Here is a 13587-nt window from a genome sequence, read left to right as displayed (position 1 = left end):
CCACTGGATCATAGTTTTTCTTGATTTATTTGTGCTTCAACTGATATTTACTAGTCAGTCTGCGAAAAAAGGAAAATAAACCGTAAATTAACAATACTCTGGGATTTAAACTTGCTGTCTCAAGCGATAATAGTACAGGGTTGGTTTGTCGCAGAAACACGTACTTGGTAATCAGGTTAGACGAGTAAAATTCAGTTTCTAAATCTTTAAGAATTTTTATTTATACAAACTTGATGAACGTGAGCGTAACCTAGATTTCATGATGGAAACTCCAAATGATCATCATTGAACATTTTGGCAAAGTCGATAATTTTTTTTCTAGCTATTGTCGTGGAAATAGCTTTAGGATAAATTTTAGACTTCAACTTAGAATTAAGCATTTTGCCTCCTTGTTTTCAGGAATTAAACCATTTCATTTTAAGCCGAGAGTTTTTAATTTCCAATCGCTCTGACGAAGGGCTAACGCCCGAAACGTCAGCCTTTAAACTCTTTACGTTGGCCAATTTACGTTTTCATCTCAGTTGCCTGTTTTTAATTTCAGTCATGCAACAAGAAGCAGTTAATCTGTGCTTACCAGCCATTACCCTTACATCACGCAGGAATTCACAAACAAAAATTGCATACATTTAGTTTCTGCTTGCTTGAATTATAACTAACATCATTCGCAAATTCCTTGTCAACGCAAAATACTGTTCTCCTACTCAAATTTCAAGAAGAAAGCATTAAAGATAACAAAATCTGAGGTTTTTTTGCAAGTCTCGTTCGTACCGAACCTCCTTAGAACCATTCCTAGAAATAAAACCATAAATAAAATGTGATAACTGAAGGAACAAGCCGATATTTCTCCTCTGTCTCAAGGGATGAGACCATCAACAACTGAGCTCCAAGAGCTGTTTCAACGGCAATAATAGCGCAACTGACAAATTTAACATACTCCAGACTAATCAGGAGATCTAAAAAAAATTATATAACATAGTTTGAGAAATTAAAAAATCCTAAGCACATTATAATTGTGTTTAGCCACAAGTGTCGAGACATTCAGGCATCAGGTTGACCGAAATTTATCATTAAATGAAAGCCCTCTTTAACATCTTATGACCATCATCCCGGCTATTATGCAACAGCTACAAGATGTTTTGAAAGAAAATTCGCCGGCCGAGTATCAGTTGTCAGTTCTCATTGAATCAATAAGCTCGGCGCCTTCCTATTCTTTTATTATCAGTTTAGTCTTGAATCAAAATATTGCCTTGGTAAGGTAAAACGTCCGAGATAAATTTAAAATCTTCTAGTCGTGGCGTACGGCAGTATTAAGTTTATTTAGAGGTTAAAAAAAATGCTAATCCTTTGTGTGGTGGTGGTCTGAATCTAGCCAGGCTAGATTCAGACCACCATTTTGATGCGGGTAAGAATTCGAATGTAACATTCAACTAATTCAAGGTCTTGGGAGAGCCCCTGGGCAGATACGAAACATATTAGGCCAGAAAATTATACCTTTTAAAATGTCTGCACACTGTCATTAAGTAATCTCTAGAAAAATATCAAGGAAAAGCTGGATGATCTGGCTGTATCATTATTACAATTACCTTCTAGTCATGAAGATAACTTCAAGATAATTTGAAAAAGTCGTTACTAGGTAGTTCAAATGAAAAGTCATGCACAACGATGATAAGGTATTTCTTTGACTCCGCTGGTGAAACAGATAAAAACTGTTCATGCACATGGTAGAATTAATTCATCAAACAGACACCGCTGAAAACTATTGAAAGCTACCTCAATCAAAAAAAGATCCAAGAAATTAGACAGTGAAGAAATTGGTCCATTTCTTAGTTTGCAGTTTTCCTTCACTATTGAGTGGGTTAGTTTCGAATTGCGAACATTCGCTGAAACTAAGTTAAATCGTTCAACGCAGACGAATAGGTCTAGAAAAAAAGCCAATTATCTCACCTTGTTAGAAGTTGTTGTGTACTTCTTTCCTTCCTTTACTTGCTTGTGTTCTTATTTCCTTAGTGATACTATCCGATGTGATGGAGAAAACAAGAGACAAATGTATCATGAAGACGTAAATACATTCAGATACTTGAATACTTAATTTTCTTTCTAAATAGCAAAGGCCTACATCTGGATCGAGAGACTCATTTGGAGCCACCACATTTTCTGGAGACAGATTTATGTCCTTATAAGTCTTATTGAACAAAGGCATAGGTAAATTTCATGGTTTTAACGTACTAAGCATTTGAAAACAAAATATTTAATTAATTGGGAGTATCCGATCTAACTTTGGCTGTTGGCTAGATACGTTAGAACTTCAAAGGTGTTTGATAAGCTCACTGTTGCCATGGTAATTTGATACCAATATCGTCACCATTGGATATGAAGCGATAGAATTGCTTCATTTCAAACTTAAGCTTGTTTTTTATTTACCAGATTTATAGGCTTAGATAAGTTAATCCTTCACAACGATAGATACCAACCTAATTGGATGTTTCCCTTTCTTTCCTCTCTTCACTTCTTAATTTTCAAGTCGTTTCAATTTGTGTTTGATGCTGTCTTACCTGAAAAAGAGAAAAAGGATACGAATATATATATACTTATCTTTAGGTAAATGTAACAAAAATCCATGAATGCTATTTTCAAGTAGACTCTTTATAAGTAGAAATCAACACATGAAGAGAGAGAGAAAACTTCGGGTAGAGCCCCCGTATTTGATGCAGGAAGACAGTCCTAAAAAAATATCATTTAAATTTACTAGAGTAATACCTTAACAACAACAACTTCCTTATACACTTTATCAAGTTTTACTAATGTATTAAATAGAAAGTAATCCTTAATTATTGTTAATAATGGTAATAGGACTGATTGGAGTCCAATTCGGTCTGTAATCATAAGAGTGATAAACAAAATCGGACGACCGCGAAGAGAAAGTCCGATTTGTCAATTACGAGTATGATTACAGACAGAATTGGACGATACGAAGTCTGTTACCAATTAATCATAATCGTTACAATTTAGAACAAACATCTCCGGCAGAGACAATGTCCTAAGTAAAAAATTCCCCCATTTTGGAAATTCCCCATATTTTTTTTAGGATAAGTGGTTGTTGCTATGGTATTGTGATCAATTCTGTGATTATTGGATTTAGCTAAGTAGATTAAGTATGACTGGCTGCTTCAACTGCCCGACTACAGGTGTTCGATTACAGCCAACTGTCCGATTATAACTGTACAGAATGATAATAGAACAATGACCAGCTAATGCACAGATCACATTTTGATAAGAGAGAGTACCAGCATAATGACTAAGCAGCTAAAAATGACAGGGAGCTGGACGGAAAAAGTAAATTAAATGTCTGTAGCAGAGGTACAGAGGTATGGTAAACCTACACACCCAATAGAAAGACATCACACACTCAAAAACAAAGAACAGTATCAGTATTTAACAATCTTCGACGATCCAACCCTCACTTCAGTTACATAGACAATACTGTTCAAAGATAAATGCAGTTACGTGCCTTTACATTCAAAATAGTGAAACAGAGCGAAAGAAAAACATTTTTCAAATAAAGGCCTATTTCTGCATACAGGATTGGCTTGTACAGCTGCCAGAGTGAAGTCTGGTTCCTGCTGTATAGTATGAATTAAATAACAAAGAGTACAGCCACTATTTTTTTTATTTCGAGGCAGGTGCATAGTAGGCTACCGTTGAGCGTTTTGTAAGGTTTCCTGACAAAATAAGTAAAAGCAAGCGTAAAATTTCTATACAGCCCCAGACTACATTATGCATTCAGTTCTTGGATAGAGAAAACAATGACAAAAACAAGACATTGCTATTGGGAAACAGATTTGTTTTACAATAGTATGGGAACGTACGGAAATTTTACCAAAGCAAGTACTGCCCTACGCGTCGTTGTATCAAAGATAGGAACCAGTCATCTGGTAACCAGAAACTAGAGTCTACACCACATCGTTTTCCCAACTACTCTCTCCTTTTTTGGCAGGCTTGAAGTGTAAGAGATAGAGCCGAGTGGATGAAAACACATTTACAAGGTCAACCCACAATAATCATAAAAGCTAACGGAACTTAAAAAATTTGTACAGGAATGAAAAGAGAATTATGTAAACTGGCGACAAGTACTTGGACAATAAAGTAAAAGACTTCTCGCGTTGCCACTAAAATCACGTTTAAGAAGAAAATTCATAGCGGCTGCCACCGAAAAATTGTCCTTCACTGTGTTATGTGCATTACACTCTTTCTTCTTACATTGACCACGTAAATTAAATTTGCAAGAGCTACAACGAGAATGATGGAAACTACGTTTATATCCAAACGTATCTTTCCACGAGGTTATTTACCTGAAGAAAGATCGTCTCAAAGTAATGAGCATGAATCCTCGAAACAGCATCTGAACCATTTCATCCAGCATAAGAAACACTCGCCGACCTGGACAGACCAGACATTATCCAAGGTAGTGGAGTCGAAATGACGTTGCTCTGGACTCCGTAGATGTTCAAAAAAGACGCTTAAATTTCTTGTAGTTCGTAAGCTCTTCCACGTGTAAGACTGAGTGCAAACATGAATATTAATTTTTAAAATTCTTTGTAATTCAAATTAGTTTTTGCAACTTCAAAAAGCAGGTTCAAAATAATCGACATCGAGTTTTATGGCGTGTTTCGTTCAATTATAAAACGAGAAGCAATGATGCCTCACTTTAGACCTATTTTCACCTCAAGGAAGTTTAATATATTGAGAAAGCTGCACATAGTGTTGAAATATCAGTACGAACTTAACCTCTTTCCGACTGGATGAAGGAACATATTTAATTCGAATAGCGAAGCTCGAAGCGCGCGCGAAGCTCGCTCGCAGTGAAGCCTTATACTTATAAAAAAGTTGAAGTAATTCGCTGATCAATTCAAAGCTTCAACATTCCCCCCAGGTAACCCACGGGCATTTGACTGTCCTTCGTGCCCGGGGGTGGGGAATTTGAACCTTGCCTGGGTGAGGTGTGGAATTTGAACCAGAACTCTCAAGTCTTTCCGATGGAATATACTTGTTTTATATTTTACAATGGAGGTGTTGAAAGGTATAGATTTCACTTTCGCGAGCAGATGTCTGAAAAGAAGGTCTACAAGAAAGTCACGGTTGCTGATCTTGCCTTTTATGAAAACATTTACCATGAGATGTGGCACTTGTGTGGGGCATTTACTTCTTTAAGCATGCGCGAACATCTGTGTTGCTGGCACGCATCTTGGCATTAGTTAGGGGAAAGGAGAAGGTAATGCACATGCGCGCGTTAGTGGGGGTTTGGGGATTGAACCAAATCTAATTGGAGAGGCAGGGCTAATGCGTTTGATCCACGTTTAATGCATAAATTAAATGTCTAACAGATCTGAATGGAGTGAATTAGTGAGTAGGAGAATTCTGATTTCATACTAAAACCTCATGCTACGACTGACATCATAAGCTTAATCAAAGATTTAGGTGGGATTTTCCTCACGCAGAGAAAAGAACCAGGTGCAAATTTCATTTTGTTCCTCCATACCTGAAAATCTAAAAAACGTTTCCCTATGTCTAAGAACAACATTTAAGGATGTTTATGAAGCATAGAGCACTTAGAAAGGTATTGGCATTGTAGCCAATACACAACAGCTAAAACAGCAATTATTCTTTTGCAAAAGCCAGACTCTCATTTTTGATGGACTCACCCTTCGAGCGTCTATACTTCGTGGAATTTTCCGGACGAGGTATCAAGGTTAAATTGGGGACCGGTCATCATTAAGGCATAAAGGGCGGGGGAAGGGGAAGTAGGGAGGATTTTGGTTGTGTCACGATGAAATTTAACAGATCCCCCCACAAAACTCTGTAATATTCTCACGGCCCTCCTCCCCTCATCGGCAGTTAATTTACAGTAAATTTTCTGTATTTTCCCATCATGCTAGTGACGACTGAACCCTCCGTTACCCCTGACAACCATGTCATCCTCTAAAATCCTCCACCAGCCCCCCCTCCCCGCCCTGTTCCACCCCTCCAGGCGATTAAAAATGATGACTGGTCCTGAGAAAGCAGGCGAATTCACTTAAGGAAAGCAGCAAATTTTAGTCAAAGTAGCCATCTTTCTCCACTTCTCGTCCTACTTTTTTACAGTTTGCATTTTCTGTAGAAAATAATAGCCCTTTATCGTGATTTTCTCTGCGCGAGAAGAAATTCTTGATGGAATTCATTGGTCCATTCGCCTTCTTGTTCAACTGAATCATCCGCAACTGCCTAACGGCGTCGTGGAAAGCAACTTTCACGTTAATATTGCTAGCAGCTGAAGCCTCGTGAAAGAAACATTCGTACTCCGAAGCAAACTCTAAAGCCTCCTGTTGGGACACCGACCGAGAGTGACTCAAGTCTACTTTGTTACCAACCAGAACAATGGCAGTTTGTTGACCTCGCTGCTTCTTCAGTTCCCGGATGAGCTTGACGAGTTGCGTGGCGGTTTGAAAAGATCTCGGTTCGTCTATGGCATAAACGACTATGAAGCCCTCATTTTGGCTTAGATATACCGGTTCATTCTGAGGTAGATAAATAAATAGCAAAGTAAATAAAGAAAGAAAACGATAAGAAATCAAGTGAATTCAAAATGTAGTGAAAATAAGTGTAGATGTAGCTTATTCTCTAATTTTCGTTCTCCTGGTAAGCGTATGTCATTATTTATTAAAAAAACTGATTTTAATCGCGTGTGATCTCTGTGAGATCAGCCTGCTCTATGAGATCAGCAAAGCCAAACATGAGCTTCTGATCTTTGCCGGCTCAAAGTAAAAAAAAAAAAAGGGGAGGAGTGATGTTGAAAAATTCAAGCAGTCTTTTTTCAGTTCGATTTCCTTTGCTTTCTCAGGCTAATTGCAAAAACTCGGTACGTAGTTGATGTCATATTCACCCCAGACCTGTAAAAATTAATGTAGAACAACGTCTATACTAAAACTCACTGTGCTTGCGGTGTCAGTTATGTGTAAAATCGCTGGATCCTCATCTATTTCAACACACATATCGTACGTCATTTCTGTCAAATAGAAAATATGTCTTTACAATGATTTATTTTCAAGTTTATCGATGCATATAAGCTTTAACGGTCACTGAGTTAATCGCCAGTACTAGTTTGCCAGGTTTGTTGAAAAAGCTCGTTCCTTTTTCTCCCGTGCATTTCAATAAACAAGACTGTAAGCTTTTCTCGCCCAAGAATACATATATGGAGGCTAGGTACAGGTTTTGACTGTTGCCATGTAACTATTTGGTGCAAGAGAGGATGATTGGGCTTACCAAAACAAGGCAAAAATCACTCAAAACCGACTGAAAATTACTGCGGGAATATGGTTATTGAAACCAAAGTTTAATATTGAGAGCTAGGATCTAGATCCAAAAACCGAAAACCATAAGTCTAAAGTTGATCTCAAAACTGAAGATTTGGATTGTAAAGACAGGACACCCCGATCTCGAAATTTCCAAAAGTTGGCGTATGAGAAACCCTCTCGAAATCCAGAAAACGTAAAAACCTACAGTGACTCTTTTAATCAAATTTCTCCATATAATTTTAGTCTAGTCAGGATCTCCGCTCCTTCCGTGCTGAAAATCCTCAAAAGATTTGTCGTTTCCTTTTACTGGTATTTTTTAATCCGCTTAAATGCAATAAAGAAACCGGGTGTTATTATTATGACTGAGCTAGTTAATCACCGGCTAAGAACCAAAATGTGGTGAAATCCTATACGTCTTTAAACAAGGCAGCTGTAAATAGAAACACTTTTTTGCACCCCTGATTTCATGTGATTAACCTAATCAATTATCTGCGGTAAGTGGAAGGATTTACAGAGTAGAGATTCATTTTTGTTCTCTGCGGTCAGCAGTTGCCATGACAGTACGTAAGCACACACGACATCAATTTTGAGTACCTACACCAACAGCCCATCTGGTCATGCAGTCTCCAAAGTGCTAAGTGTTTGTTGCAATTAATATAAAGAAAACAAATTTACAACTCACCAAGGGTTGGGTCGTATTCATGAATAAATCTTCCGGTTGTAAACCGCACTAACAATGCTGTGTACATAAAATGAACGAGTAAATAAGTAACATGTCATCACTGCCTCTACAACACAGACTGTATCAAAGAACTAGACATATTTTCTGCAGATAGCATGATACAGAATAGGGCTCAAAAAATTTCCGAATAAGACTGGGCCGGATAAGAATCTAAATGTTGCATCCCAAACTTAGGATGTGAAATTTTCAACCCTTTAACTTCTAGAAGTGATTGACAAGTAACTTCTCTCTATGATATCCGTACATTATCCAGCAAACAGGTAATGAGAATATTCAAACTTATCAGGTAGAAGTTATCTTGATCTGACATCAAATTCTCGTAAATAACTTACACTGTGAAAGAAATGTGTAACAGGCAAAGGGGAGAAGTAACAGTCAGATCTTGAGAATTAATAGAAATATTTTCCTAAATATGACCTCGTACGCCGTGTGATCTAAGTAGTTAATTATTGTATACATTTGAAGCGTCCACTTTCTATACGAGACAATCAGTTTAGACTTCAATAGAATGTCAAGTGGTAGTACTGTTGACTTTTCCTACAAGTATCGCGTAAACAGCAAGTAGTTCTGAACCCTGGTTATTGACCTTTAAACCATGATTTTGTCTGACTGCATACACTCAGATGCAAATACTTCGTCACAAAGCACAAAGTATAAACCACCAGACCCAACTGCTTTACCGATTGCGTCTTTACATTACCTTCATTCGCATAATCAATAACTTACTTTTTTTATATTTTAGAGCAACATTCAGTTGAGCGTTAAAAGTAATCAAGGACTGTATTACTTTGATATAAAGCTTCATATGTTGAGGGTTTGGAATGGGTTGGCTGACAACAATTTGTAAGTCAATTTTGCTAGGTATGTGCTGCTGGCCTCTCAGAACCCGTCAATACCCCATTGTAGTATATTCTGTGATCAATCAGTGACCCATCTTACTCACTTTTGGACAAACTTAATTTTCGCGATCCTAACTGAGTCACTTTCTGTTTATGCATCTGCCTCATAGAACATTCTAAGTAGGTCATCCTAAAATGAATTGACGCATTTACTAAACTTACCCCGTTGTCGCGCCCGAATCCTGAAAAAGTGCAACTCCAGTCAAGTAACTCTATTGAATATGTAATTCCATTACAGTCAATCCCGTCGTGAAAATGGATTGAATCCTTCTAGTAGCAAATCACCATGAAGTACCCCCCCCCCCCTTCCATTCCAGGCTTACGTTAAGCTTAGCTGCAGTCAGACCAGTCAGCTACACTCAAAACATCCTGTTGTATGTACTTTAGAGGAATTTGTGCCAACGGCAGTGTAAACGTGCATGCTACAGTACCCCATGAGTCGATTTATCCGGAAGGATATAGCACTCACACTCTATGTCATGAATCAAAATGCCAAAAAAATTGAACCGAATTTCTAATCTGATTAAGTTCTTTACCCTCCGCACCTGATTAATGCAATTTAAATGAGACTTTTTTTTATAGCAACACAAAAAATGTTATCTGGTTAACCTGTGGTACGATGCGTTATCATGCATATTACCCACGGCAGTATGGGTTATCAGTTCGACTAAAGCTAAGTTGGTCTGAGACACATTTCGCAAAAGTAAAATAAAGCATCTAGATTGCCAGTTTTTTTTAAATCAGATCATATTCTTATGTTAATAAATTGAACACATACACAAATTCCTTCCGAACCCAACAATATTGTTCATATTTTAAGGTTCGCTGCATGGACATCGTCTGTTCAGGAAAAAGGTACTTAGGTTACACCGCGATTAATTTGATACCACAGGATTACATGCATTTCTGCTAACATAGCTGAATGAGTTTTCAGTGATTCATATCTTTTGCGCCATACTGTGCTTCGAATGTAGTAAAAGGTATTTTTCAGTAAACTAAATGTTGAGTTCACCTTTCTCTTTTCAGAGACGTCCAATTTATCACAGGATGTTTTGTGTCGTCCATTTGTTTTATTTTAAGCTCATGAGATGGGATTTACATGGGTTATCCATAAATATCGGATTGTTCCAACGGATTACGATTTTTTTTTCCTACAAAAGTGAAGAATTCTTATTGAGATCAAAGCACCGAAGCACTACTTGATGAGATGAGTGGCCGCCAAAATTTACCAAGTGTACTTTTTTTGAATAGAATAAAGTGCATAATTACCGCAGTCAAAGACTGTAGTCTCGATCTCTTCAGGCCCTTTAAAATACTAACTTGCAATCACATACAACTAAATAGCTTACATATTCGATCAATTCCGAAGCTGTCAGGCGTGAATTTCCTTATGATAACATCAAAGGAACTTTCACTTTAACTTTGCTGAGTACTAGGAACCCACTTAAATTCTTTATAGCTACGCACTGTGTTCGATCAGTCAACTTTGACGTAAATCAATGACTACATTTTCATTTTGAATAAAAGCCGAAAATCGTTGCCTTTAGAATTTAGGTTTGCTTGGCTGACCCCCCATAACAAAGTGAAGTTATGGAACCAATACCTAAAACGATCAACTTGAGTTAAACAAATAAAAATATGAAATAACACACTCAAAGGTGCCGCGTGGAACAAATATTTTCGAAGAGGAGTTGAAATATATATTTTTCCTTAACTAAACTCCATTGTCTGAAGGACTGATGAAATTCGACTTTTTGTGTTTGTAAACCATAACAACCATTTTTTCCCTTCAAAAAAAATTGCATGGGCTTTGAATAATGAGACATAATTGGAATTTAATTTGTTTTCGTAGCTTTTCACAAGATCACAGGTATTCAAATAATTTGTAAAGACAAAATTGTTATTCTATCTTAAATAAACACAGCAGGTCAGAGCGAAACAAAACTGGATTCTGCGAAAGGAATGATTTTATTTTTCATGAGGCAACAATGAGCCAAGAGAAAGAAAAGGAACCGTTTACTAAAGTCACGCTACTTGGTTCAAGTTGGCTCAATTATAATGACTGGGCTTTTTTAAAACATTCTTGTATAAGCTATCATCATCTTATTTCTCACGTAACATCGTAGTATTGACTTACCCGATTTCCCAACACCTCCCTGTCCAAGAAGAACAATGTTATAATCTCTGAACGAGCTGCTTCTTCTGTGTAACGAACTCGATGTCGTGTTGCGCGAATTTAACGACGCGGGTGGCTGACCCACAAAAGGCTCGCTGTCTCTTCTCCTTGATCGATATTTCATTGGTTTCTTACTTAATACTGGGGAGCTTGGCGATCCAGGCGGACTCGGACATCTGGGTGATGGGCTGTCATAGTCACCACTGTAACGGGCTTCGTTAGTCTTTCTGTCCGGGGACGAAGGAACTTGTGGTGGAGGGCTGCAACCCCTTTCCGCGAAATCCTTCTTACCTCGTTTAGCCTTGGACAATTTCTGCGTTTCTAAAGGAGGGATTATGCGGTCCGCTCTCAAGATGACCCCTTTTGATTCCGCGAAATGTTGTTGTAGCACGACGGCTGGCGCAGAACCTCGTCTTCGAAGCATTCTAGAGGAAAATTTCACCTCTGATAAATGGTGGCACTTGAGCTACTGCTCTGAACTGCGAAAATGCACAGTTCGTTTAAATTTTTGTCTGTTGCCAGTTCAACCATGAACAGCTGCTAGGCAATTGTCTGAGTAATTGTTCGCGGCAGTTTTCATCGATAATAATTGCGTAAACAAGCACGATATCATTCGCATGCTCCACTGCCCTTTGTTTGCTGTTGAACCGAGCTTTTCAATTTTTCTACCGAATTAAGCGAGCACGTCAAGAGGTAATTACTAGACATGTAAATCAGCGGACGGCAAAATATCTTTTGTCCACAACAAGAGGTTAGTGACCCTCCAGATTGAGCTAAACCGCCCTACATCAATCAGTAAAGTACGCGAAAATTGTTTAAATCCTATTAAACAATTGCAACGTTTGGGAACTGCGGAGCACTGTTCTGTTGCTTTATGACAGGGAAAAGTTTCAAAATTGCTTTATTTGAAGAACAGATAGAATGGTGTGTTCTCACAGGAGCGCTCGATTGATGTTTCACAGGGTTGGGTTTGTGGTTGCGTTGATGAGAATTGTGTGATGGATTTGTTACTGATGGCTGATTAGAAAAGTCTGTGATCGTTGTGAAACTGGCTACGCTTAAAATAAACCATCGATAAATAAAGAATGACTCGTCTTTGCTGTGGGGAAATTTCATTGCTTGGACAGTTTGCAATACGAATCTTTAGAAGCCTTTGTTTGCAAACAAAAATTTAAAGATAATGGCATTGTGTTGTTTAGGAATTGTAGATAACATGACGTGAAAGGGCGTGGAAGACCGCTGGAATCTATCAAAGCTAAGAGAGAAAGATTGTAAACAGGAAATGAAAAATAGGTAGCCTAAGACTGCATGTGAATACTGATATAGCACAAAATAGAACAAAAATGGTTGTATAATGACGCTAGAAGGTGGTGCTGCCAAAGATTTGTATTCACTTGCAAAACAGTAAACCCGCTGCATCCCACATATTTATTAGTACCCTGATCTGATGAATCAGATGAAGATAAATCAAGAATATGGGGGTTTGCTCGAATGTCTAACGGTCCCCAAATCCTCTAGGCTCCAATAATGATTAAGGAATGCTTCTTTTAGTTTTACCTTTTAAATATAAATAATTTTCTTACTTTGCTGCGACTCCATTTTTGTGAGATTTTTGTTTCATAAAAAAAGGAATTCTGCGGTTTAGGATACTCCGTCATTCTGCGTCTTAGAGCATTCTGCCATTCCGTGTCTTAGGATATTTGACCTTTTCGCTATTCCGCTGTTCAACTGTTCTATCATTCCATTGACTGGGGTCACCCTATAAACTTCGCAACTATCTCGCTTCGCAAACTTAGCGGCTCTTTTGGGTAAAAGTCGCTGATTCAAACAAAATGTGCTCTTTTCAATTAAAAAAAATTCCTCAAAGTTGCCATGATGCGCACATCACACCTAGTGAGATATTTCTGTAAGGAAAAGTTTGGTTTAAATTATGCGTCGGTGGATGCCACTGTAAAATTGTTTTAAAAATTATTTATCGTCAATCATAAAGTCACGGCAAGAACTGAAAAATTATATCTCCGTATCTACTGAGCATAATTTGCCAATTCAAATGGCAAAATTTTATCTCTTTAAAGAAACAATGTTGCCTCAAGTTTTCATGATGTGCTTAGCACACCTATGAAGATATTTGTGCAAGGAAAGTTTTGTTTCTAATTACGCGCAATCTTGAAATGATTATGAGAAGTTTATCGTCTTCTGCTGTCCTCTGTAGTGTTACGGCAAGAACTGAAAACGTAATGCGCTAATGGCTATAAGCCTGAAATCAAAAAAAGAGAGAACTCGTATGTGTATCGAATGCGTATGTCGAACCAATAAGATACTCCGAAAAAAATGATAAGAAGCTCCGGGAAACATCGCTTCAAAATTGGGGCAAGATCAGAACTCTGTTGGTACTTACCATCTCTTCTCTCAATAACATACGTGGCTTCGCTTCCCATAAGA

The 13587-nt window shown here is 37.9% G+C and overlaps 1 protein-coding gene across 1 annotated transcript; it reads right to left on the bottom strand.

Annotated features, from left to right (window-relative positions):
- Positions 1-5335: 5335 nt before the first annotated feature.
- On the bottom strand, positions 5336-11882 carry LOC131793390 (ras-related and estrogen-regulated growth inhibitor). The gene is made up of 4 exons (XM_059110803.2): positions 11107-11882; positions 8011-8067; positions 6966-7039; positions 5336-6551 (listed from the first exon to the last, which is right to left on the bottom strand). Exons 1-4 carry the CDS (start codon positions 11567-11569, stop codon positions 6090-6092), a joined length of 1056 nt encoding a protein of 351 aa, XP_058966786.1. The 5' UTR covers positions 11570-11882; the 3' UTR covers positions 5336-6089.
- Positions 11883-13587: the final 1705 nt, after the last annotated feature.

Source organism: Pocillopora verrucosa, chromosome 6 (assembly GCF_036669915.1).
Source record: "Pocillopora verrucosa isolate sample1 chromosome 6, ASM3666991v2, whole genome shotgun sequence".
Lineage (NCBI taxonomy): Eukaryota > Metazoa > Cnidaria > Anthozoa > Scleractinia > Pocilloporidae > Pocillopora > Pocillopora verrucosa.
The sequence above is the reverse complement of the archived record's forward strand: the minus strand, read 5'-3'. Positions and strand labels throughout refer to the sequence as shown.

Bases quoted from the DNA above. Each gene is read 5' to 3' on its own strand.
- LOC131793390 (XM_059110803.2), bottom strand. From the start codon at position 11,569: ATGCTTCGAAGACGAGGTTCTGCGCCAGCCGTCGTGCTACAACAACAT. The intron at 7,040-8,010 runs GTGAGTTGTAAA...TCTATTTGACAG, and splicing joins TGAATACGACCCAACCCTTG to AAATGACGTACGATATGTGT. The intron at 6,552-6,965 runs GTGAGTTTTAGT...TATCTACCTCAG, and splicing joins TAACTGACACCGCAAGCACA to AATGAACCGGTATATCTAAG.